Source organism: Silurus aristotelis (genome assembly GCF_946808225.1).
Source record: "Silurus aristotelis genome assembly, chromosome: 14".
Lineage (NCBI taxonomy): Eukaryota > Metazoa > Chordata > Actinopteri > Siluriformes > Siluridae > Silurus > Silurus aristotelis.
This window is the reverse complement of record NC_139587.1, coordinates 24,870,510-24,898,148: the sequence shown is the minus strand read 5'-3', so window position 1 is coordinate 24,898,148 and position 27,639 is coordinate 24,870,510. Positions and strand designations below refer to the sequence as shown.

The window sequence follows — 27,639 nt, the reverse complement described above, 5'->3', positions numbered from 1 at the left end:
AGTGAACCAATCTTCTGCCTGTTTTTATGAAACAATGTGTTAAGATTAACTTTATTTGTTCTCCAAGAGATTTTAAAGAAAAAGGATGTCACACTTACCTTCTCTATCACTGCTGATGTTCTATGGAGGTGCAAAAAAATATCAACCAGAATGAGAGTGTTCTACCTTATGTGCTTACCCGACACAACTGTCATTTAAGACGGGTGCACGATTTTAGCCCCAATATGGTCGTCTGAGACAAGTTCCCTGGTGGTCTAGTGGTTAGGATTCGGTGCTCTCACCGCCGTGGCCCGGGTTCGATCCCTGGTCAAGAAACCAAACCCAGCCATTAGGGTTGCAGAAGCCAGTGCACGCTTAGTGCCAGTCCCAAGCCTGGATAAATGTGGAGGGTTGCATTAGGAATTGCATTCAGCGTAAAAACATGTGCCAAATCGAACATACGGATGATCCGCTGTGGCGACCCCTAAGGGGAGAAGCCGAAAGAACGTTTTTATGGTCGTCTGAGACAAATTTCGAAAGTCCTAAAAGATTTCAGACTCACTCCCGCAGTGCGAATTCTCCTACGACAAACCAAAAGTATAGGAGCGATGATCCAGGTGACGCAATTAGCAACTTCAAACCACCTCAGGAAAAAATATAGAAACTAATCAAGTGGACAAAACAGGAAGAAAAGAAATGTATTAAGTTACAGAGGAATAAGTAGAGTTTACATGACTATTTTTTATTATTATTAAGACATGTCATGAATCAAATAAACGCTACAGGTTGTTTTATTTTGCCGCTGGATAACATTAACGAGAAAACGTGGCTTTGAACGTGTGACGTATTGTCGTACAGTCTGACATTATGAGAACTGAGATCCTACTGTGTGACATGGAACAAAGGACTGTAAAAAGCGTGCCGTGTGAACCCAGAATTAGACGCTCCACGAGGCTACAGTCTGGTCTAGAAAGAAATCAGCCCTAATCTCACTTCTGTGTCTATTGGTGAACCTTGGATTCCACAAAAATCCAAATATTCTCCAATATAATGGAAAGATGCTAAAAATGAAATTATAATCTTGTTTTTTGTCTTTGGAAAACCCATTTGCACCAGCTCTACCAAGTGCTGACAGAACGACAACTTCTCGAGTTCCTCACGCCGGTGGTTCTTTGTATCACCCTGCACCCGTGTCTTGATCGAAAGCTTGCACATTCATCTGTGAATCAAACATTTCAGGCAATATAATAAAAAAATACTGTATAATTATTTCACCTACATATTAATATCAAGGCCCAATGAAAAGCTGAGATTTTCACAAATATACTACAAACATGTCAGTCACTGGCTTGCTATTTGTTCTACGTACATGTATCGGGCAAAGGGGGATGTTGGGGTTGGGGGTGTTGGGTGGACAGCATACTTAATTAGAGCTTTGACAAGCCCCCTCTCTAAAAGTGACGAGATTATCCCTAATTGATGTCAGTATGGATTAGGGTTCGGTCCGCTGCAGGCCCACTGGCAGGTCCGGCTTCAGGAGGGGACGCTGATGAAAAGCACTTTTTTTATTCTGCTCAAGCCGCTTTTTCTGCGAGAGGACAGATTTTTTCCGAACAGCCTAATGACTGCGTTTGAAGTCTTAATCAAGCCGTGACCTTGTTCCTTCAAACTCCACGGATCCCCTTGAATATTATGAGGAGGGAAAATTAAAAGAAAAGACCAAACAAAACAAATCCAAATTGCTTCTGCAAACAAAATGCTGAGACAGTTTGTGACTTCGTTCCAAAACGTATTTATTTACAAGTAAAGTTGAAAAGGGTTGTTGAGCTATGTAAGTACACAGCTGGGTGAAGGCATGAAGAGCTTGGAGAAAATAACCAGAGGGCTGTTAGAAAAGAGAATAACATGACCCAATTCCTAACAGAGTTGCTAGAAATACATGAGAATTGAAGTGTCGACTCATCAAAAAAAATTTAAATATAAAATGTCCTTAAATTTTAGTGAATGTAATTATTGAAATAATTTCTGGATAGGGGGGTTGCCTTGCGTTTCAGGAGATGTGACCGAATTTTTAAATTACAGTAAAAAAGATCTAAAGATCGATGAAGTTATGAACTTTGAGGATGGATTTGGACAGTCAACTACAATGGCTCAGGATCATGAACGGTTCTGCATCTAAGCACTTAATACTGAACAGTACACCTCAACAACGATGAAACTGTAATGGCATTCAGTGCCACACCGATAAGGATGAGGAGGCTGGTTTCTCTCAAGGTTTCAGTCACAACTGGCTCGCTCATTAGGGATAAAGACAGGGAGGTGGTATCTCAGTGGTTAAAGCTCTGGGTTACTGATCAGTAGGATGTGGGTTCAAGCCCCAGTATTGGGGCCCTTAACAAGGCCCTTAACCCTCTGTGCTCCGGTAACGTGGCCGACTCTGCGCACTTGACTCCAGCTTCCTAAATCACTGAGATATGTGAAAAAACAACAACAATATATGTAACAATTTAATAAAGTATAAAAAAAATAAAAACAAAAAGAATCATAAATACTCTGAAAATGATAAGGAACAAAATTATAGGCACTAAACATATACATTATTTTATACAACTTTATAAATCTCTTTATCTCTGTAAAGTTGCTTCGAGACACTTTCTATTGTTAGAAGCACCATGAAACTGAATTATATTGATAGTGTACAAAATAGAATTTTTAAAAATATACTCTTAATGAGATATTTTTTACAGTAGGCTTTGTGTGAATATTCACCACAAAATGTTTACATTTATAAGCACCAGATTATTACTATATCAATAGCTATACTCGATCATTCAAAAATAATAATTTAAACTAACACAATTGTATAAAATTTGACAAAATCTATCACTCAGCACTACATTCGTGTATCGGATAATGAGCTCTGATTAAAGAGCGACACTGAAACACCAGGTTGACGAGTTCATTGCGTCGAGGGAAAAACAAATTCCTTCGCTTACATCATGTAGCTCTCTTCACTTCGATGCTGAGGGAACACGTGTCGCAGCACACGACGGCGGCACCCTCGTCACCCTCTGCATCCTCCTTCTCCAGGAGAAACTCGCCACCACAGCGGCAGCTGTACGAGTAACACTCATTCTCTGGAACGGAGGTGAGATATCGATTAGAGCGCTGCAGTCTTCAAAGGGTGCCAAATGTCAATGTCAATGTGAAGAGAGCACTTTCTTATCTGGTATAGAGCTCCAGTGGAAATAGGCCCTCGATGTGCATATATATATATATATATATATATATATATATATATATATATATATATATATATATATATATATATATATATATATATATTTGTGTGTGTAATGAATGAGTGTTTTAATGGTGTAACCAGAATAGTGTTATGTTAGTAAACATAACAGTTCCTACGCTGTATGGTGTTTAATAGTCAGGCACTTTTACCCAATGTGGGATATTTACTTCCTTTATTGTCATGATGAAAACAAAAATGTTCCCTATATTTGGACTTTTTAGTCCAAAATGTTGATACAGTAAAGAAAGAAAATATTTATACATTAAACTCATTTCAAACAGCCTGCCAATGAAATGAATGGTTAAGAAATGAAATAGCTATAAGAAATTTACGCAATGGAGTTAAAACAATATTAACAGTATTGAAAAACAAATAAAACGATTTTAAATTGGAAAATTTACCGATTTATCCATCTGGGTTTTTCAGTATATGAAACACGTTCTCGAAAAAAACTGCTACACAACTGTTCTTTATCGCTGTTTCCAAAGCAAAATCGTTACCAAATTGCTACCAAAGGAGGAGAACGAGATAAACCGAAAGCTTCATGACGCCTCTGATTCAAATCTACTTTCGATTCTGATTTCGGACTCGTTGTTGGTGTAGAATCCATAATGATCTCAGATGTTGAGCTAATTTACAGTACGAGTTGCTCAGGAGCTCCTGGTTCCACGACTCCACCTCACTGTATAAGACTGTAGAAAGATCATTACTCATAATCACACACTCCGGTGCTCATGACATTTGTCACTCTGCGGTGTTTGTAATGTTTTAACGATCTATAAAATAACCCAGGTTAAGATGGGTTCATCTTTTGAGTCTGGTTCCTCTCAGGGTTTCTTCCTCATTCCATCCAAGTGAGTTTTTCCTTACCACAGTTGCACCAGGGGTTAAATACACATCAATTTAAAAAGAAGTGGAGTTTGTTCTATAATTCTTAGATTCTGTAAAGCTGCTTTGAGACAATGTCGATTGTGAAAAGCGCTAATAAAACCGAGTTGAGTTGAATACTCAATGTTTGATCACCAACATTTACATTATAAAAGTAAATAAACTCATTGAGGATGCATAATCATAAATAATATTATTACAACAAGCAATACTCAAGTGCTTATAGCACCACTATACCTCCATAATAATCTGATAGCCAGATATATAAACCTTGGAAGCACTGAAATCGTAGCTATCTTGATCTCCATTTCTCCAACAAGCTTCATATCTTATAGTCGGATATCAGCAGTATGTTTACTGGATACTCTTGTTTCCCTGAGAGCTTTGGTCTGGTCGAGGCTTTGGGATGTTCCAGGGAGCAGTGCAGACCTGAGCTACCTGATCTCGGCTTGAACACTTTAACACAACGCTACTGTTTGCCATTAGATTCTGTACTATATCTTTTATTGTTAAAAATGATAACCATTACACTAGATGGACAAAAGTATTGAAACACTTGACGTTTCCAGCCATGTGCGGTTCTTTCCCAAACTGTTACCACCAAATTGAAGGCACACACTTGTATGGGACGTCTTTGGATGAACGTTAACTGGGAGACTTGTTCCAGCATGAAACTGGAAAACCTGTTCCAGCATGAAAAACCAATCTGAATAAAGATCTGCTTTACATGGTTTGGAGATCTTGTGGTCTTACTATAGACCTATGAACCCTATTGAACAGCTTCAGGATGAACTGACTGCACCCGAGGCCTCCTCACCTCACCTACATCAGTACCTGACTTTACTAACACCCTTGTGGATGAATGAGCGCACATCTCCACAGAATCTAGTGGAACATCTTCCCAGAACAGTGGATACTGTTTGTACAGCATATATATTTCACATTTCTCATGTAGTTTTACTCACCGCTGTCCCAGTTCATGTCCTCCAGCGTAATGCAGGCGTCCAGCGGCCAGCTTTGTTTCAGTTCATATGCTACACACAAACACACACACAAACACACGATTATAGGCCTGAACCTTTCCTAGAACGCAGTCTGCTAATTAAAGCTTTCGAGCTCAAAAAAACGTCTGCAGATATAATTATAATAGAAAAGAAAGCGACCTGATGGCTTACAGTTGCTTTAGAGCATTTCTCTAATCATTTTTAATATTTGCAAACCAGTAGGTGCATTTCTCAGAACAATTAGTACAAACGGCGCAACACGACGGATTACCTGCAAAAGCCTGTAGGATTTGTGTCAACTGCCATTTTATTTCCTTTTGTAGTTGTTCACAAACAAGATCGTCAAAATGTTTTGTCATGTTTTCATTTATGACGTCGCACGGTTTCAGTGTAAACGGTTTGGATCGCAAAGACTGAAAATGCACAAGGTTGAATTTCTTGTGTTTGGCGTCTATGAATTCCAACAGCACAAATGTACACATAAGTGTAAGTGGGATATTGATTGCAAGAGACCGGACAGGATTCGCACTTTTACTGCACTGTACTGGTGTTTATTCATTTCCTGGTTGCTCATTCATTTTCAGAAATTCGTCTCTCGCCAATCGCATCTACGCAATTCATCGGTTCGAGACACATTTACAAAAACAAAAGAGTGTAATAGAAATTTAACATTCACAACAGGTTTAACAATTTTGTATTCAATAACTCAAGCAAAGAACTGATGCCCACATGTTTGCCCACATGTTAATACTATTTAAATAAAAACAGTATAATATACACTATATGGAGAAAAGTATTGGGACACCTGACTTTCCCAGCCATGTGGTTGTTTCCCAGACAGTAATCGTAAAGCTGAAGGCACACAATTGTACAGGACGTCTTTGGATGAAGCAGCATGAAAGTTTCCCTTCACTCGGACTAGGAGACCCAAACCTGTTCCAGCATGACAATGTGCACAAAAGCCAGCTCCATGAAGATATGCTTTGAATAGGTTGGAGTGGAAGATCTCCTGCTTTAAACCACCAACCATATTGGGATAAATTGGGATGCTGACTGGACCCCAGGCCTCCTTACCTCACCCACTTGACTTGACTAACACCCTTGTGTCTGAATGAGAACAAATCTTCAGAAAATCTAAAGGAACATCTCAACAATCACAGAAACAACCAATTAAATCAAATGTACCAAAGCATTCGCAATTTGTTCGCATGATGTGCAAAATTGAACGATTGAATTGCATCTGAATGCAGACTAGCCAAAACATAACACTCTGGGGCATGCTGTTTTAGGAAAATAATCAGCTTCAGGGTAGTAATGCATCACAAGTTGCCATTTACATAGCATTTGATTTATATCAGAAGCACCATGGCACAGCTGGCAAACTGTTCCTGCTTCATAATCTCTGTGTAACTGGAGTGACCAAAGGAACTGCATAGTTCTTCTTTTAAAATCCCAGAGTTCCTCAAAAGTTTATGACATTTTGCAGTGAAAAGCATTAGAGGAACATATCTCCCATGCCTGTGTCATTCAAACACCCAAAACAAAGAGAGAGAAAGAGAAGAAAAAAAAAAGGCCACAGGACCGAACCAGAAGCACCAACAGAATCCCTGGAGGCTCCACCAATAAAAAAAAAGAGCTGTCACAAAATCTGAATATATATTAATGGTGTGAAAGATAGTGTCTTGAATATGAAAATATGAAACATGACAATTAATTGTCACAGGAGCCAAAAAAAAAAAAGAAAAAATGAGAAAGAACGAAATCCTGAGATGTAACACGTCCTGGGAAGAAAGAAAAAAAAACCCTCAGCCGTTGTGAGAGAACGGTAATTAGCACGTCCTGTGCCACTTTTCAACATGTTTGCCTTTAATTAGCCCGGAGAGTGCCCTGAGCGCGCCATTACAGTTTGGGCTGCATCTCATTTTTAAAATACGGCAAAGAAATTTGCACCATTAATTCCCGGGTCGTCAAAAAAAAAAAAATGGTTGGAAGGCGCAGATGAAAAAAAAACCCATAAAAAAAACGTGTCGAACAAAAGGCTCGACGGAAATGTATTTCACGTGTACGGCGCTCGAATTAGTGAAACGTACTCGTTAAGCCATCAAGGCACCGTGCATATTTATCACCGCGGATATATGAAGAGCGTAATGATGAATGTATGGAACAAGGCAGGATCGAGGCCAGGCATTTTTCCAAACAAAAGCTCACAATCCCAATGTCTGAATGAACTTGTATCAATTTTTTCACTTCCTTTCCTGCAGGACACGTTTTAGTCACTCTAGCGGGTGCTACAAGATATGTTGGCGCCGATACTTGCGAATATTTGTCGTCAAAAAATCGCACTATTCCGAGATATTTCTGTGGGTTTGGCTATAAGTGGCATTATGAAGAAAAATTTTACTAAACCCTTTGGGGCCAGATGTTATGAGGAAATTTCTCTGACGTGGTGGTGTGATATAGCCAAACTTATTGTTCGTTTTATTGCACTTATCCCCACAGAAATTTGAACTGAAGGTTCGAACGTTTTAGTTATTCTACAACAGCATATTTATTAATTTCTCCTCCATAAAGACAAATCTTTGTGAATGTACAGACAAGTTACAAACTGCATATAACTCTGTCTAAATGCTGTCTTGCGAACGTCTTTAATCACACAAGAATTCCATCTATCTATCCATCCATCCATCCATCCATCCATCCATCCATCCATCCATCATTTATCCACATATTATATGGACAAAGGTTTGTGGACACCATACCTTAAAATTGGTATGTCCTTCTTTTTGAACATCCCATTCCACACTTAGTCCAAATTTTCTCTTATAATAACAGCCACTCTTCTGGGAAGATGTTTCACTTAATTTCTTTTGGAGATTTGCACTCATTCAGCCACAAGGGTGTTAGTAAAATCAGGTACTGATGTGGGTGAGGTGAGGAGGCCTGAGGCTCCAGTCAGCGTTCACATTCATCCCAAAGGTGTTTAATGGGGTTTATAGCTCTAAAGCAGGCCACTCAAGACCTTCCAACTCCAACCCAGGTGAACAATATGTTCATGGAGCTGGCTTTGTGCACAGGGGCATGGTCAAGTTTGGGTCTCCCAGTTTCAGATCATCCAAACAAACCCCAACAGAAAAGCAAAAACGAAAGCTTTACAAAGTGCTGACACTGGAGACGCCTCCCATATCAACATTACATAGAATTCGAACAGCATATTAATGATGAATTTTTACTCACATACGAGCCTTTGTGAATTAGCTGTTACTATGGGAACGCTTACTGCTATGAACCTATGGCTTAAAGTGAACAGAGCTTCTGGTATACAAAATAATTCAACACCTTCTACCAATCAGAATTGCAAAATCAACAAAGATTTTAAACAGTAAAAATGGATAATTAGGAAAAACAGTACTTGTGGAGGTTTACGTTGTTTTTTGGTGGTTGGCTTGCGTCATCTCGCTAGCTTAGTCTGTAGATAGTGTCAGCAAATAGCTAAACAAGCACTATGTTCATTATTTTAATAAATTAGCTATTGAAAAAAACCCTAGCAAGAATAATCTTTCGGTTTACAAACTTTATCATTTGAAAGAACATCAGGGCGAACTCTAACCCTCCCTCAACTTTTCAGCTCAACAGAATTGATAGTGAATCCACGAGGGATGGTAAGATTCAGCAATTCGCATCTGTGCATCGGTATAAAAGGCGCTGCGATGTGATGCAATGATAAAAATAAAAAATAAAAGTGTGCATCGGATACAAGTTAGCATTTGTATCACTAAGCATAATTGTATTATTATTATTTTTTTTTTTACATATATTTGCTTCGGTTAAAACGGATTTATTTATATCTAAATATTAGTAGATGTGTTCTACTTTTATTATTTCTTTCACCGCTGCTGCTACGTGAATGTGACTTATCGCAACACTACGGAGACCCAGGCGTGTACTGAGCGTCGCATAGAATACAGATTAACATGGCAGAGGTAGAGCTGCGTCTTACTGGGGACAGAACAGGAAAAGTACGTCTGGTTTTATAATATCATTTTTCTTTGTGCACTACAAGGGCATGTTTGTGAAAGGGCCAGGCGGTAGAATTAACTATGTGTCTATCTTGAATTGCGAATTATCATATTGTTTCCATTCAATGGAATTGCATTGAATTGCGTTGCGTTAAATTGAAGCAAAATAGGATCTCACTGCTTTGTAAGAGGGGTGAATCGCATGTATGTAAGTATGTATGTATCGTAGGCTATGAATTCGAGATGCGAATCTAGGGTTATCATTGGCCTCAGTTATGGAGATGCACATTTCTAGTAACCACACAAAAGCAGTTGATTGGTCAACACACAAAAAATGTGTCATTAGAGTAAATGACAATGCAGTACATCTTCGGTACACTAGGTGGCATCAATCAAGGAACGTTTCTAAGCTAATCGTGACAGATCTGTGGACAGAGAGAGAGAGAGAGAGAGAGAGAGAGAGAGAGAGAGAGAGAGAGAGAGAGAGAGACCATTAAACTCCAATAAGAGGTTTGATGGTACAGCGGTGTCGGCGTGGGTCCACGCGGGTCACCGAGTTCTGGTTCTGGATGAGAGCGATCATAAGAAATGGGCCCGAAGAGCAGCGCTGTCACAGCTAGTGTTTATTTAGCGGTGAGATGATGCTGACAGCTAAAACGAATAGTCATTACGAAGAATGAGTGCGCAAAAGCCTGAGATAAAAAAAGAAAAAAGAAGGGCGCTAAAACAAGACTAAAAACAAACCAAACACGAGCGCACAAACGATAACAAAGAAACACACAGGCCTTGCAGTACAAAATTTCTGTATCATATTAATATCAAAATAAGTATAATATTAATATCTTGGGCAGTTATGTGAAATCATTTCAGTGCAATATAACAATAATAATCGTAATAATTGTTACATGTGCAATAACTTGCATTGTATCATTGTAGTGACTTTTTCTGCTGCTACACATTCCATGCAGCACGTCAATAAAATTGGTAATTCATTCATTGTACAGCATCGAAACTAAATATATAACTTAATATGTAAAGATTATTTAACATTTCGTATATTTTATTTGACTTTAATCTTTACTTAACCTTTACTTTCATTTTACTGTGAGCAACTGCAACCCAACAAATTCCCTGTGGGAACAATAAAGCATTCTGATTTTGATTCTGAAAATATGCTATTTAGCCAAAAGTAAGTGGACTCCTTAACATCACACTGATATATAGTTCTGTGCCCAACCTTTTACCACAAAGATTGAAGCACACAATTGTATATAACGTCTATACACCAACCAGGCAGAACATTATGACCACCAATCGAGCATAACATTGGTGACTAATGGAGCATTAACAGCATTTACTTCTTCAGCAATGTGAGCTACAGGAGCTCGTCTGTTGGACCAGCCTTCGCTCCCCATGTGCATAAATGAGCCTCGGAGGCCAATGACCCTGTCACCGCTTCACCACTGTTCCTTCCTTGGACCGCTTTTAATAGAAACTGATTACTGCAGACCAGGAACATCCCACAAGAGCTGTAGTTTTGGAGATGCTCTGACCCAGTCGTCTAGACGTCACAATTTTGTCAAACTCGCTCAAATCCTTACGTTCGCCCATTTTTCCTGCTTCTAAAATCAACTTTGAGGACAAAATGTTCACTTGCTGCCTAATAAATATATGCACCCAGTAACAGGTGCCATGATGAAGAGATCATCAGTGCTATTCAACTCACCGCTCATAATATTATAATGCCATAATGTTACGCCTGAAGCGTGTATGTGCTGTAACACGACAATTTCGCTTTCAATTAGTCTACAAGACACAAATATGTTGCAGCATGATGATGCCCCCAAGCACAAAATGAGCTTCATGAAGACGATGGTATGTAAAGGTATGTAGGTGGAACAACTGTAGTGTCCACCGCAAAGCCCTGACCTTCACATCTCCACTGAACACCTTTGGAATAAACACAAAGTGGAGTGTGTGCATTCCATCTGTGCATTATCAGTGTCAGATCCAGGTGTGAAAGACTTGTTGCATCTTTTTCCAAAAAGACTCCTGGCTGTATTAGATCAAAAGGGGGCTTCTACTAAATACTGAGCAAAGGGTCTGAATACTTAGGACCATGTGATATTTCAGTTTATCTTTTTTAATAAATCTGCAACAATGTCAACAATTCTGTGTTTTTCTGTCAATATGGGGAGCTGTGTGTACATTTATGAGGAAGAAGAATGAACCTAAATGATTTTAGCAAATGGCTGCAATATAACAAAGAGTGAAAAGTTTAAGGGGGTCTGAATACTTTCCGTACCCACTGTATATATAAAAAAAAAAAACTAAATCCTAGACATTAAATAACATGTAATCACATGTTTTAATGCACCACGCCTTCAATCAGCAATTAACTAATACCCCGTTCATTCATATTCTTCTATAAAGAACAGCTCGTTGAAATATAGCATTGAAATCGGTGTCACGTTTAAAGAACAACAATGCGCTCTTCTCCTCGAGCCACTGAAGCTGAGATCAAACGGTTGCTGGTCAATAACTACTCACAATTAGCTGTGAAGCAAACCACTGCAGGCTTCAGTTAGGCCCGGATTAGCACACGCTTTGAGCTCGGATCAATCTGAGCGTTAATTACAGCCGAATCCATCATGCAGTCCCAGAGCTGCAGGAGATTCAATCAGAGTAGTTACTACCTGTAACCTTCACACTAATACCTTAGAGTGGGACAGAGCAATAATGATAATAATACTAACAAAATTGATATTTTATATAAAAATTTAAATTGGTATTTATATAAAAACCTTTTTGATTATTATAAAAAAGAAAATTCATAATATATATATATATTGGGTCACCTGAACTTTCCTGCTATATGTGGTTCTTTTCCAAACTGTTACCACAAATCTGGAGGCACTCAATTGTACAGGACGTCTTTAGATGACGCTATAATAAAATTTAGCAATTACTTAAACTTGGAAACCCAAACCTGTTCCAGCATGGCGATGCCCCTGTGCACAAAGTGAGCTCCTTGAAGATCTGGTTTACATGCTTTGGAGAGGAAGATCATGAGTGGCCTGATATAGAGCTCTGATCTCATTCCTACTGAAGACCTTTCGAAAGAATGTGAACGCTGACTGCACCCCAGGTCTCCTCACCTACATCAGTATCTGCCTTTCATAATTGATTGTGGCTGATGAACACAAATATCCATAAGCACATTCTAAAATCTAGTGGAACATCTTCCCAGAAGAGTGAAGGGAATTATAAGAATAAAAAGAACTTAATGTGGAATGCAGTGCTGAAAAATCGCATACCATACTTATGACAAGGTGACCCAATACTCAATACAGTGTATATATACACTCAGACACACACACACACACACACACACACACACACACACACACACTGTGAAAGTGCATAACTTTCATTAGACTCAAGTCATAGGTTGTAGTGTTCTTTTATTTGCTATTGCACTTTAATTTGTAAAAGTGTTTTTTCATTAAAAAACGAGATTTAAATCTCCTTGTCCATATTGAACTACACTGGAAAACCCAGACTATATATACAACACACACACACACACACACACACACACACACACACACACACACACACACACACACACACACACACACACACTATATATACATATATATAAAATAAATTATTCTTTTACTCCACCAAAAAATAATCTTTAATTACTAATAAAGTTTTGCGCTACGTCTCAAATCCTAATGATTTGTCATTTAAAACCCCATAATTACTTTACAAGTTACAATTATAAGTATATTGTGTCTTCGTGCTCTATGTTGAGTTTGGTCTCACTAATAATAAACATACATTTGCATTAAAACATCCATATTTGTCCATGGCCATGTTGATTAGAGCATTGAAAACTTGAAAAGTTGAAAAATTCAAGGGACATTTGGAACAGATAAAAATGTAGGATTAAGTTGTGATTAATCGCAATTTAAGAAATAATTAAAACATATTTAATTGCGATCGATATATATATATATATATACAGTACAGACCAAAAGTTTGGACACACCTTCTCATTCAAAGAGTTTTCTTTATTTTCATGACTATGAAAATTGTAGAGTCACACTGAAGGCATCAAGGGCTATTTAACCAAGAAGGAGAGTGATGGGGTGCTGCGCCAGATGACCTGGCCTCCACAGTCACCGGACCTGAACCCAATCGAGATGGTTTAGGAGTGAGCTGGACCGCAGAGTGAAGGCAAAAGGGCCAATAAGTGCCAAGCATCTCTCGGGGAACTCCTTCAAGACTGTTGGAAGACCATTTCAGGTGACTACCTCTTGAAGCTCATCAAGAGAATGCCAAGAGTGTGCAAAGCAGTAATCAAAGCAAAAGGTGGCTACTTTGAAGAACCTACAATATGACATTTTTCAGTTGTTCCACACTTTTTTGTTATGTATATAATTCCATATATAATTCCACATGTGTTAATTCATAGTTTTGATGCCTTCAGTGTGAATCTACAATTTTCATAGTCATGAAAATAAAGAAAACTCTTTGAATGAGAAGGTGTGTCCAATATATATATATATATGCTTTAATTATTTATTTCATTTATTGTATATTATATAATCTATAGTACAAAATATATATTACACTATTATATATAAGATATACAATTTTAAATATTATTATATAAAAAGCTTTCATAATGTGTTTTTTTTATTTTTTTAATCTTAAATAAAAATAGGACACTTAGATGCCCATCCCTAAAGACGGCCCCCACCCATAACGGTGCCTACATTTATTGAAGCTCGTAATGGAGGACTAGGGGAGCTCTTTCCTCAGGCAAGTGGGGAGAGACACAGCCTATCACTTCATATAAGAATAGGCCATGTGTGATAGACCTGACCTACATTTCCTCTCTCTTTTTCTCCCCCTCCCTCTCCCTCTCTCTGTCTCTGGTTTAGTGGGAGCGAGGGCGAATGTTCTGCTGCACATCTTTAAATGTGCTATGTTTCCCATAACACCCCATCCCATACAGATGAATGTGTTCATCTGTATCTTTATTTCGAATTCCTGATCAGTGTTTCACAAAGTCAGTTTTAAATACACAGAAATCGAATAAATATTGCTTAGATTGTTGCAGATGAAGAAGAAAAACTTTAATGGAGAATAATTATGTTAATTGAATCAACCCAGTTAACAGCCAGGTTTTTTCTTGTCTGACCTTTCTGAGCAACTGACTCATAACTCCACCCTCTGCTGCGGATCATCAGAAGGCTCGAGCGTCACAGGCCGGGTAACTCTTCAGGCCATTTTTTTTCTCTTATAATTGTAGACTAAGTGAAGAAATGGCTGTTTATAGTGGAGATAATTTCATTAACATACTGTGGCATAAAAAGAATAAAGCAATCTGGCAACCCAGTGAGGATTTCCTCATCAGTGCATACCAAAAACCCTTTACTTTGTTATATTTTCCCTACAATAGGTTCTCAAGCTCCAATCCAAAGTGAACTTTATTTCCATTCCTCGTCTGAAAAAAAAGCTCCTTTAATAAACTATGAGAGTCAGATTGCACACTGGGCTGCTGCTGGTGACGTCATGTGACCTTGTTTCAGCAGAAGCAGAAGGAACCTACCACGCAGCTGCAGGTCAAACTCTCTTCTGCTCTTCTCACTGCTCAGGATCTTCCAGGCCTGGTCCACTTCTATGAACCTCTGCAGTTGCAGCCCCGCCTCCTCTTCTGATAGGCCAGGGTTCTGCTTATCTGGATGAAACTACCAATGAGAAAAGAGGCCACGCAACCATTATTTAAAGACACATCTAACCAGCAGTATTTATTATAATATATTACAATAACGTCCTGTTCTTTATAACAGAAACACATTTGGCACCGACTACATATGAAAAACATTAGCAGAAGCCTCATCTCTTTAAAAATACAAAATATTTCTCATCTTAAAATAGATGAATTACAAGCATAAAAAATGCTGTTTGCAGATTTATATGCAAAGATGTTTATATCACTTTATGCAGTCCTTAATCTCAGTGGTGGACAGTACCGAAGTATAAATGTAATTCATCACTGTAAATAAGGAGCTTTTTTTTTTTTTTTCTTTACTGCAGTATTTTTGTTTGGGGAGACTTTTACTTGAACTTCACTACATTTCAAAGTGAAAATCTTCCTTTTTACTCAACTACATTTTGCAAAATCATTAATTTTCTTTTTATTTCTGAGTGGCTAAAACCTTGGTCAAACACGCAGCAATCCACCAATCAGGGCGCGTGCTCTGTTTTGAACCGGTTTTGATTGGCGCTTGGTGTATCTGCTTATCACCAACATACGGTTCGGAATCAATTCAACATCAAGCAGAACATTTTGAGAGAAATAAATGATGGAAGAAACTCCAGACTCGAATTGGAACTTTTTTTTTGCAAGATTTTCATTAAATTGAAAAGAAGGTTTTGGGCTCATGGTCATTTTAATAAATATGAATTAGTCAAACACTAATTAATATCATTCTATTAATAGATCGGTGCACTGAGTCACATTAGAGTCTTTTCACATAAACTGAGTTGATTAAACAAGAGTCATGTGACAAAAATAATAGGAACATTATAGCCTTTGGATTCTTAAGTACATCTGAAGGCAAATACTTTTGACTAGAAAAATACTTTGAATCAAATGAGGTACACTTTTATTGTTACTGGAGTCATATTTTACACAGAGTATCTCTAATTTAACTACATGGTTTGTGTACTTCGTCCATCGTCCATTGAAAGCTCATATATACCAGCAGTAGGATTATACAACAAGCGACACAGCAAGGATGTTTTTTTAGGATGTTTTTTGGATGAATGAAATTTTCCCTTAACTTGAACTGTGAGACCCAAACCTGGACAGTGCTCAAACAGTGCCAGCTCTAGGAACATATACTTTACATGGGGTGAAGTGGAAGATCTCCTGCTGAAGATCTCTGATCTTAACCCAATTGAACACCTTTTGGGTGAATTGGAACATTGACTGCACCCCAGGCCTCTTCATGTCACCTACATCAGTAACTTCATTAAAACCCTTGTAACTGAACGAGCACAAATCTCCAAAAAATCTGGTGGAACATCTTCCCAGAAGCGTGGAGATTATTATAAGAGCAATTGGGGACTACATGTAGAATGGGATGATCAAAATGCACACAATCTTACGCTGAGGTGTCCACAAACTTTTCTCCATGGCGGCACTGTATTTGTCTTTCACTCTGTGAGCAGATGAGAAATCATTATAAGATTGACGAGAACCTGAATCCAAGGATAATGAGGAAAAAACTACACAGCTTATTCAGGTCCAAAAAAATATGGAGATGATCAAGATGTTCTTTGAGATCTAATGTGTTTCTAACGTTCCTGTTAGCATGGTCTGGACATGGTCTTCTCCTGATGGTCATATTTTTCAGGTTCATGAGAGATTCTGAAGAGGTTGAGTAGGACAAACTGATTTATTTTTTTAATTTTTTTTGCCAGGCATTGAAATGGCCAATAGTTACACTGTGACAGACAGAGCGTTCCTTGTGTGCGTGTTTGTATCTGCTGCCAAACACAAACAATGATGCATGGCAACTACGGTGGACTCGAATAACCATCCGTCCCAGACTGGCCAATTACTGTCTGCCGCAATTATATTTCTCATTTTAAGCAACCAGGATTTCGACTAATCATTTCAGGCAATTACTTAAAAAAAATTAATAAAAACAAAAAAAAGAACTAATTAAAATTTTAAGACCAGCCCTGCATTTAAATGATTTTCTTTCTCCACTACTTCAATGCATTTTTTGAGTAATGTATTTAATAGCGTTTTCACAGTCTTTATTACACAAATTTTGAACTTCCTCCCTGCGTCATGGACGAGCGATGCACAGAGCCAAGTGTGAAGAAGCGCTCCTGCGTTGTGGCTGAACGAGAATAGAGGGGGTGTGTTCGTTCCCTGCTGCCTCCGTCAACTACTCACATCTATTTCAAACCATCTCAGGGATCAGAGCGATACAGTCGGAAACAGTAAGAAGCCGACAAAAGAGGAGAAGAGAAGAGAAGAGAAGAGAAGAGAAGAGAAGAGAAGAGAAGAGAAGAGAAGAGAAGAGAAGAGAAGAGAAGAGAAGGGCCATAAAGAAGGAGATGAAAATTAGTGGAAAAAAGAATAATCAAGAGATAATAACCAGGAAAAAAAAAAAAAAAGAAAAAGAAGAAATGAGAAGAAATAAGAAAAAAGAAACAAGGAGAGGAAAGGAGAGGAGCGAAGAGAAGAGAAGAGAAGAGAAGAGAAGAGAAGAGAAGAGAAGAGAAGAGAAGAGAAGAGAAGAGAAGGGGCCTGATCACTACAGCCACATGACACTGTATTTAGGGATGAACTGATATAAACTTTCTGCCATGAAGAGAGAGTCGATATTTCCATGTCGATACCTGCCCTACTGATCCACACCACCAAACTACTTTATACAGCTTTAAACCATATCAGCAAATCCAGATCATTTTTTCTCATATTTCTTTCTTTATTTTAATATTAGTTGTCCAAAAAAAACAAGACAGTGTTGAATTAAACCAATCATCAGTGTCTGTGTTATTCTGCACCTCCACAACGTTCTGTCACTTTCACCATGAATCGTTTCTATCCTGACGGGGCGTGGTCTCTTCCAAGACATCTCCGCCTCCTTTTGCACACAAGGAATCAATGCCTGAGGATGAACCTGATGATAAATCAAACTCTACGGACTTCTTCGATCAACACCGATATGCTGATAGCGTCCAGTAATTTGGACATCTGCTGGTCAGATTCTAAAAGGGACACACCGGCCGTCCATATTCAGTCTGCTTTTGAACTAGATCTGCCCTGAACGCGGCAGAATTCAGGTCTCGAGTTCAAAGTTTCCGTCTTCGCCACAGTCCAAGCTCTTCTTAATTAAAGCTACGAGAACGGTCCGATCATAAGCACCTTTGATTCTGTTGATCTCGGATACACGGGACTCCTGCAGAGAGGATTACACTGACTTACGCTGGGTGTGGGAACATGCCTGGAGATCAGAGACTCGGAGCAAGCTGTAGGCCAAAAGCAGGAAATATTCAGGCCCTGGGTTTTGGTAGTTTGTAGGTGAGTCAGAACAAAAACTAAACAAAAAAACATAGAAAAAACTAGAAAAACAAAAACACACGAGGGTCTCATGTGTCAACATCAAGGCATTAGGCGTACAAATCCCAATGTCCTACCTCTGGGTAGAGTTCTTTTCTATTGGATGATAAAGTGGAGAACTGGAACGCTAACGATTTCATCGAAAGTCGAATTTATAAACAATACAATGCACTGATCGTTATATCTTCGATAAACCAGCTTCTCTGTACCACTCCTGTCTGTTTGGTTTCTTGGCAAAAAAAAAAAAATGCTACTCCTGAATGAGGTTCCGTAAACAAGCATCTATCCGGCCACAGCTGTGTTCGTGTCACACCTACTAAAGGCACGACAAAACATCCTGAGAGGGAAAGCAGTCTGTGGTAAAGGCCACCGATGGTGGAAAGCGTCAAAGCAACACGAGCAGCATGACTCTCGGCTCGCTCGGCCAAGAGGTGAGTCTTCGGGCTGAGAGTTCCCAACTCTCTCTGCAGTCAAGAGATTCCCCTGCGGTGAGGAGAAGGGATACAGAAACACAAACATCTCCCTGGGCGCTTTATTGTCCAGCAGGGGTACACAGTCCATGAGTCTGTGGATAGAGAAAGCTGTAGAGTATGTACAATAGAGATGGTAAAATTTACCGATTCGTATCGGTGCGTCGGATCCAATTTTAAACAAGGTGATGCATTGATTTAAAGTAAAAAAAAAAAAAAAGTGTGCATCAGACTTTTACAAGTTTCCATTTGTATCGCGATGCATCGTTTTGAACATATTTTCGGTGTTAAAAATTTTATTCTATGTAAGGTTTATATATTTATATTATAGAGCAGTGGTCCCCAAACCCCGGGCCACAGATTGGCACCGGTCTGTTGGTCCATTGGTACCAGGCTGCACAGAAAGAATACATAACTTACATTATTTCTGTTTTATTTATTATCTGATTCTGAACGATGTTTTATTTTGATTTAAATTTATATTTAAATTACCGGATTCTCTCTGCCACATCTGTCTATGACTCACTCTTGATGCATGTCAAGATGCCTCGGTTACATGTCTTACCTCCATCCTCTACCTTCTTAAAGTGGCTGCTCAGGCCGGAACTACATAATACATTACCGCTAAATTTAAACCCCCAAGCGAGCAAAATGAACAAAAAACAACACAGTAGATTCACGTTTATTATTAAATTTAGAAAATACCAGTTTTTATGTCGGTCGTATCATTTTATTTTGTTATATTTATCCACCACACCTTAAAGGCCGGTCCGTGAAAATATTGTCCAACATGAAAACCAGCCCGTGGTATTATTTAGAAAGTGACCAATAATTTTGTTTCTTAAACGCGTTCTCTCAGCACCGCTTCTCCTAAAGTAAATATGAAGCATCGCAACACTACGGAGACCGAGGCGTGTTCTGAGGGTCACATAAAATATAGATTAACATGGCAGAGGTAGAGCTGCATCTTCCTGCAGACACAACAGCAAAAGAACGTCTGGTTTTATTTCATCTTTTTTTTTGTTGCACTACAGGGACCTGTTTTATGAAAGGGGCATGCGATAGAAGTGAGAAGGCACTTAAGCAAGTGTATGATGTCTGTCTGAACCAAAGAAATAAAAGTGTAGCACAGTGAATTGCGGAGATAAACACATCATTCGATTGTTAAATTCTGTAAAGCTGCTTTGAGACAATGTCCATTGTGGAAAACGCTCTAGAAACTTAAAATGCATAGCATCAGATGATTTCCTTTGCACTGTAGTGCATTGAATCACATTGTAGCTACTTCATATGTATCTTTGGCTATGCATCCAGATGCGAATCGCATCAGCCTCAGTTATGGAGATGCGCATCACTAGTATACAGTATGTAAAAGCTCCTCAAAGCCTATGAGATTAGTATTAGTAGATGCCGACCCTGCAAACATCCCGAACCATCTAGAGACGTACCAGCGCTTTTGGATTCCACCTCATGAAGAGTTTAGACATTGGACGACTTTGAGTGTTTGAAGGCTCTGGCATGGAGAAGCTGGTGTTGGATTTATGATGATCTCAAATGTTGAGCTATTTTATGAGTTCCTCAGTAGCTCCTGGCTACATAACCTCAAATGACTGTATAAGACTGTAGAAAGAACATTACTCATAATCACACACTCCAGTGCTCATGTTAGTTCTCACTCTCCAGTGTTCTGTATTGTTTTAAAGATTTATAATCACACTCTTGATATCACCCAAATGAGGATGGGTTTCCTTTTGAGTCTGGTTCCTCTTGAGGTTTCTTCCTTATAACATCTAAGGGAGTTCTTCCTTGCCACAGTCACCACGGCTGCTCATCAGGGATAAACACACATCACTCACCTTAACTCAAATTCTGTAAAGCTGCTTTGAAAATTGCTATAGAAATAAACTTGACTATTGTCATAGTGATAGTTGTAGCTCAGTGGTTAAACTTCTGAAGCCCTTAGATAAGGCCCTTAAACCACAAATGCCCAAGATGTATAAATGAGATAATTGTAAGTCGATCTGCATAAGGGCGCCTGCCGTAATGTCGAAATGTCACGCTGAAATACTATTAAAAGCAATCGAACGGAAGTTGTTAAAGAAAATATTCATTATCGACATCCATTATGCACGACGGAGCCGTGAAAATAAGATTCCTATCCGCTCATGCGTAAAGTTTAACATATGTCAGGGCAGAAATGGCTTCCATACTGCTCTATATAAGACATGTGATGTGTCAATATACACCCCCCCTTTTGGTTTTCCACTTGGCTGCTCTCGCACCTTCACCTGACGGAGTCCAGGTGCTCGCCATAAATACAGTGCTGAACGAGAAACGTCACTTCTGCAATCTCTTCCCCCTCCCATCCTTTTTTTGTCTTTCTCTCTCTCTCTCTCTTTTCCCTGCTTCCTCACCGGAGTTACACGCTTTAATTGCTGTCCCTTTGCACGCGTTGTAAAATATTCATTTACTGGGCCTAATGGAGCTTGGAGAGCAGAAGCACAATATAAAGGCCCGGCCAATTTAGAGCGCTCGCCGACGCGGCCCATACATCATCGCGTGGCCGAGGAACACACTCGCGCCATGCTCGGGGGCCACGGGAAAGGCCAGCAGCATCACGCTACTGCCACCTAATGTCAGTCCATACAATACAGACAATACTGCAAATGCACAGTATGCACACACACACACACACACACACACACACACACACACACACACACACACACACACACACACACACACACACACACACAGTGAGGGAGGGGGGAATTTTCTTTTTTGGTGCACCACGTGTCCTGATATTCCTAGAAAAGCTCTAGTATATTTAATGAGGACACAATAAATAGTGTTTTGCTCTACAGTGACTCTTTCGGCACTCTTCATCTGTCTGAATGGACTTCACTGGGCATTGAGAAATCGGTCAAAACGGTGTCGTGAAGCTAAATAAAACACTAAACTTGGTACGCCATTCTCTCACATTTCTCATATCCTAAGAATTTCTGTGCCAACAGTTATAACCTTGCATTTGCTTATATTATAGAGTTCATTTACGAAAATTACTTCCTATGCGTCCTGTAGGAAGATCAAAGAAACGTAAGTCTTAATAATTGTAACTCGGGGCGTTTCGATCTTACGATGATGATGATGATACTACAAATATTTAGCAGCATGTAAGCGGTATGATACATTTACATTTGCGGCATTTAGCAGACGCCGTGTCCAGAGCGACGTACAAAAGTGCTTTAAATCTCGAGCAATGAATAAATCTACACTGGTACACTAGATTACAAAGTTAATTTAAGTGTTTCAGGAAGAGGTGGGTTTTCAACCGTCGCTTAAAGATAACCAGGGTCTCCGCTGTTTGGACATCTAGGGGAATTTCATTCGACCACCTCGGTGCCAGAACAGAAAAGAGATACGTTGGGACGTGGCCAGGATATATACGTATCTCACGCCTTGTGAGATGCCTTATTCTCACCAGTAATCGGCAGAGTTCAGTTGTCTCGGTGTCTCTGTGTTAGAGCGCATATTTTTCCGAAACTGAACAGGCTCCGCCCTACACTGGGTAAAAATAAACAATTAAATCAACCGATCGTTTTTAAAATTGATACAGGATGAAAACAAACACTCGGAAAAATGTGTTGATGTAAATAAATATGAATATATTAATTAATAAATATAATGATATATTAATAAATTATGAAAAACAAGTATAATATATCGCTCTCCGTGCAGCGTGTCGTTCGCGTGTAAACAAACAGCACGTGGCATTAGCGATTTGCCACTAGAGGCCGCTCTCCTGATGACAGCAAACCGGAAGACGGAAAACTACCGGTATGGATTTTTGCCCAAGCCGATTGTTCCAGCAATTACTACCAGTGCCGATTAATCAGCAAAACCGATTAATTGGTCCGCTTCCAGTAAAAATTGTGACTGGATAACCATTCCCGAGTTTTGATTGCCTGGAAACCTGACCGACCATGTGAAAAAATTGGCACCAGATGTTAAGTAATAACAGACACTTGACCATCATATGCACATGTGGTCTTTACCAAACAAGTTCCCTTCAGTGGAACTACAACATCCAAACCTGTTCCTCTGCACAAAGCGAGCTCCATGAAGACGTTTTTCCAACATCCTTCACAGAGAACTTACCTCAACACCTTTGGATTATATTGGAATACCAACGTCTTAATTCAAAATCAGTGATCTCAGCCCACAGCCTTGCTCCAAAATGTAGCGGAAAGCCTTCCAAGAAGAGGGGTTGCTAATTAGAAGAGCAAACATTGACCAATTTTGAAATGCTACCTTCAACAAGAACATATGAGCACAACGGTCAGGTGTGTGCACAGACTTTTAAGTGTAATAAACGCCTGGACTTGAGTAGGCTGTGTTTCTGCCTTCTCCTGTGTGATGCTTTTATGTGACCTGTGAATAAGGTTTCAATGCAAGTGACTCCTGATGCTTTAATCAGATAATAATGCTAATCAGAAATCATACATTCGTTCAAAAATCTTTCTGAAACGAGTATTAAGACAAAACACTGTACCTTCAGCACCAGGCTCTGATACTTCTGTTTTAGCTCTTGTAACTCGTCAACAGGAGTCGCACCAAGTATTGAGTACCAGTTCTTCTCTAGATCCGGAGCATTCATCATTCTCCTGTACAACAAATAAAGAATTCATCTCTAGGATCATTTTGCACACCTTCAAGTATCACCTAAAGTGGTCTGTAGCACAGTGTGTTGATAAGCTACCGTATTTTCCAGACTATAAGCCGCTACATTTTTCCCACGCTTTGAACCCCGCGGCTTAAACAGCGAAGAGGTTAATTTATGGATTTTTCCGGGGTTTTTCCCAGTTTCACAAGCTTCAAAACAAAAAACTGAGCCCCGTAACATTAGACCAATGAAATTGCCAAACGGGTTCAGGTAAATCAATGAAATTCTTTATATTAAATCAGATGCGCTCCCACTGAATCGGGCCACACCACATCATAAATATGGATGATGTTCCTCTGACGTTTGACGTGCCGCTCACTCGGACTGAAAACAACCAGGCATGAAAAAATGCACTTTACCTGTGTTCTGAGCTGCACAGCATCGGGAGAAAAGCTTCACCGATGGTGATTTTTAAACGCACGACGATGCCAAAAGAAAATCTCCAGAGAGAAATAGTTGTGAAAGGAAGGAGGAAGACAGTGAACAATGACTTTCTTGGTAGGCTACTGTTTAGATACAAGCCGTGTAACAGTCACTGTCTTTCATTAAAGCCTGATTAAAGTTCATTAGTTTCAGTGTAGGAACCTGCGGCTTATAGACAGGTGCAGCGTATTTATGTTCAAAATAAAAATTTTGTAAAATTCAGTGGGTGCGGCTTGTATTTGGGTGCGCTTAATAGTCCGGAAATTACGGTAGTTTTGACAGATTTATATTCCAAGCAGCAAAAACACACAAGAATTGGACACTTAATGATGGACGAAAGTTCTGTGGACAAATGAGTCCATAGACATGTTTGGCTCTAACAGAAGAACTTGGGAGAGAAGATGTTAGCAGACTGCCTCACTTCCACAGTGAAACATGGAGGTGGAAGCTTAATGATTTGGGGTTGTTTTGGAGCAAAGAAGGTTGCAGACATTTCGAGTGAAAGTACCCAACATGGCGATCATTCCATACTTCAACACCATGCGATTCCATCTAAAGTGCAGCTAACTTCACCATGCGACAAGACAACTAGCCGAAGCGTACGTCCGAGCTCTGTAAGCCTTATTTAGAGAGCAAACAGTGGAAGTTGTATCCATCGTGAAATGGCCTGCTTAGTCAGCACTCCTACATCTTATTGAACTGCTCTGGGATAAACTGGACCGCAGGATAGAAATCATGAGGCATAGCAAAGTGTTTCAGATGAATGTTTGGAGAAACGAACTGCAAGGGTGGGTAAAGTCGTTATTCGTTCCAATGGGGATTTTTCAATGGAAATACAGTGAAACATCTGTACATTTATATATATATATATATATATATGTAATGATAGTTTGTTGCATATAAATAAAAGGCGCATACATGTGTCTCTTAAAAACCTTAAACAATTAATTGTTTCCAAGCGTGTGTTGTGTTGTAGCTCTATGTTGTTTAGTGTAGCACCAGGGTTCCGGAGGAACGTTGTCTCATTTTTACTGTGTACTACTGTGTTTAGTGAAAATGACAATAAAAGCCTCTTGACTTGACTTGACTTTTGACAGGCTTTGTATGTTTATCAGGCACTAAAACCAATTTTTATTAAGTTTATGATGTAGACATTTCCAGTCACACGTATAGTAGGTCTGATCATAAACTTTGAAAGCAGCAAATTAGAATTACAATTAGTAAAATCTATAGACAGACAGACAGACAGACAGACAGACAATCATACACACACCCACCCTAATAGATGGATAGTTGGGAAGGTAGGTAGGTAGACAGACAGACAGACAAACAGACAGACAGACAGACAGACACATACATACATACATACTTCTAAACAACCTTCCGCAATGGTCATTTCTTAATTCAGACAGTTTATCACGTAAACAGTAAATAATGCTACAATGTAAGTGCTCCACACACACATATGCTCTTGCTAGCTCAAGTGATTAGCATGCTAACTAGCTAGCGTCGTAGCAACCCACAGAACAGTTTGAAAAATACTTAAAGCGGAGTTCTACAAACCGTGACAGTGAACTCGGACTCGGAATAGGAAAAAGAGAAGGCGAAGCTCATGTCAAGAGAATTTTCATCTTTTTCAGGTGAGGCTCAAACTACACAGGCTAGTTAGGCTAATGGGCAGCTTAGCGTCCTTGGTGTCCCACCATTTCCGCCTCGGTAGAAACACAGTGTGTTTTATTATACCATGCACTTCTTTAGAGTAAGACTATTTTGCACAGTAAATAAATATTAGAATTAGAAAATTAGAAAATGTCTTAATTTGTGCACTTTAAATATATAAATATGTTTTACCATTTAGAAAATAGAAAGCGTTTCGTTTAAGTTTCTACCCGGATGACGTACATGGTAACACACTATAGGACGGGAGCACGCGGTTTCTATGGAAACGAAGTGCCGTGCACGGCGATACGACATCCAAAGGGGACAGTCAATAAATGATTAGATAGATATAAATGATTAGATAGATAGATAGATAGATAGATAGATAGATAGATAGATAGATAGATAGATAGATAGATAGATAGATAGATAGATAGATAGATAGATAGAGAGAGAGAGAGAGAGAGAGAGAGAGAGAGAGAGAGAGAGAGAGAGAGAGAGAGACAGACAGACAGACAGACAGACAGAAACAAACAGAAGATAGATTACGACAGACAGACAGTAAGTAATAAAAAAGTAAACAAACAGAAGATAGATTACGATAGACAGACAGACAGACAGATCAGCATTTAAGAACAAGCCGTGAGTTTTGAATCCACACATCTGCACGCTCCAGCTCATTTCATTGCATGTGATATCATGAAGATGTCTAATTAATTTAAAACAGCCAAAGGTGTGGGATTCATTAAAATTCCAGGATTGAAGCCTGATAAACTCCATAACTATCTTCATGTGATCAGTCATAAGAATTGAAATGATAAAATCATGCTATCATAGATTTTGAACAAGGAAGCATGTTACTGCATCATGAATATTTTTCTTATTATTTTATAAATAATAATAGAAATATTATTATATGATCTGCTAATCTCAGATCAGCCAGACCCTACAGCCGATAGACAGGATGGCTGAGAAGATCACCAGCGTCTCTCTTACTCCAATCATGGACATTTACATAATACACTGCATCTGCAACGCTCCCAGCTTTGTAACCATTTAATCACTAGGATTGACTAAAAGATAAAAACTAGATAGATAGATAGATAGATAGATAGATAGATAGATAGATAGATAGATAGATAGATAGATAGATAGATAGATACAGTGAGGAAAATAAGTATTTGAACACACTGCTATTTTGCAAGTTCTCCCACTTAGAAATTATGGAGGGGTCTGAAATTGTCATCGTAGGTGCATGTCCACTGTGAGAGACATAATCTAAAAAAAATTAATCCAGAAAGCACAATGTATGATTTTTAAACTATTTATTTGTATGATACAGCTGCAAATAAGTATTTGAACACCTGTCTATCAGCTAGAATTCTGACCCTCAAAGACCTGTTAGTCTGCCTTTAAAATGTCCACCTCCACTACATTTATTATCCTAAATTAGATGCACCTGTTTGAGGTCGTTAGCTGCATAAAGACACCTGTCCACCCCATACAATCAGTAAGAATCCAACTACTAACATGGCCAAGACCAAAGAGCTGTCCAAAGACACTAGAGACAAAATTGTACACCTCCACAAGGCTGGAAAGGGCTACGGGGAAATTGCCAAGCAGCTTGGTGAAAAAAGGTCCACTGTTGGAGCAATCATTAGAAAATGGAAGAAGCTAAACATGACTGTCAATCTCCCTTGGACTGGGGCTCCATGCAAGATCTCACCTCGTGGGGTCTCAATGATCCTAAGGAAGGTGAGAAATCAGCCCAGAATTACACGGGAGGAGCTGGTCAATGACCTGAAAAGTGCTGGGACCACCATTTCCAAGGTTACTGTTGGTAATACACTAAGACGTCATGGTTTGAAATCATGCATGGCACGGAAGGTTCCCCTGCTTAAACCAGCACATGTCAGGCACGTCTTAAGTTTGCCAATGACCATTTGGATGATCCAGAGGAGTCATGGGAAAAAGTCATGTGGTCAGATAAGACCAAAATAGAACTTTTGG

The 27,639-nt window shown here is 39.1% G+C and overlaps 1 protein-coding gene across 2 annotated transcripts; it reads right to left on the bottom strand.

Moving 5' to 3' along the window:
* Positions 1-1,755: 1,755 nt before the first annotated feature.
* Positions 1,756-25,905, bottom strand: dnajc24 (DnaJ (Hsp40) homolog, subfamily C, member 24). 2 transcript variants are annotated; one of them, XM_083561160.1, is made up of 6 exons: positions 25,534-25,905; positions 23,377-23,488; positions 14,818-14,956; positions 5,137-5,205; positions 2,976-3,116; positions 1,756-2,446 (listed from the first exon to the last, which is right to left on the bottom strand). In XM_083561160.1, the coding sequence occupies exons 2-5, from the start codon at positions 23,482-23,484 to the stop codon at positions 2,977-2,979; spliced, it is 456 nt and encodes a 151-aa protein (XP_083417286.1). In that variant the 5' UTR covers positions 23,485-23,488; positions 25,534-25,905; the 3' UTR covers positions 1,756-2,446; position 2,976. The 2 variants fall into 2 exon arrangements, with proteins under 2 accessions (XP_083417286.1, XP_083417287.1); XM_083561161.1 differs by lacking the exon at positions 23,377-23,488 and having other exon boundaries at positions 25,534-25,747.
* Positions 25,906-27,639: the final 1,734 nt, after the last annotated feature.

What these genes read in the sequence shown, in the direction of transcription:
- dnajc24 (XM_083561160.1), bottom strand. Translation starts at nt 23,484, where the DNA reads ATGATGAATGCTCCGGATCTAGAGAAGAACTGGTACTCAATACTTGGT. An exon ending in ATCAGAGCCTGGTGCTGAAG is followed by an intron (nt 14,957 to 23,376) that starts GTACAGTGTTTT and finishes TCTCATTGGTAG; the next exon opens with TTTCATCCAGATAAGCAGAA. An exon ending in GGACATGAACTGGGACAGCG is followed by an intron (nt 3,117 to 5,136) that starts GTGAGTAAAACT and finishes CCTCCGTTCCAG; the next exon opens with AGAATGAGTGTTACTCGTAC.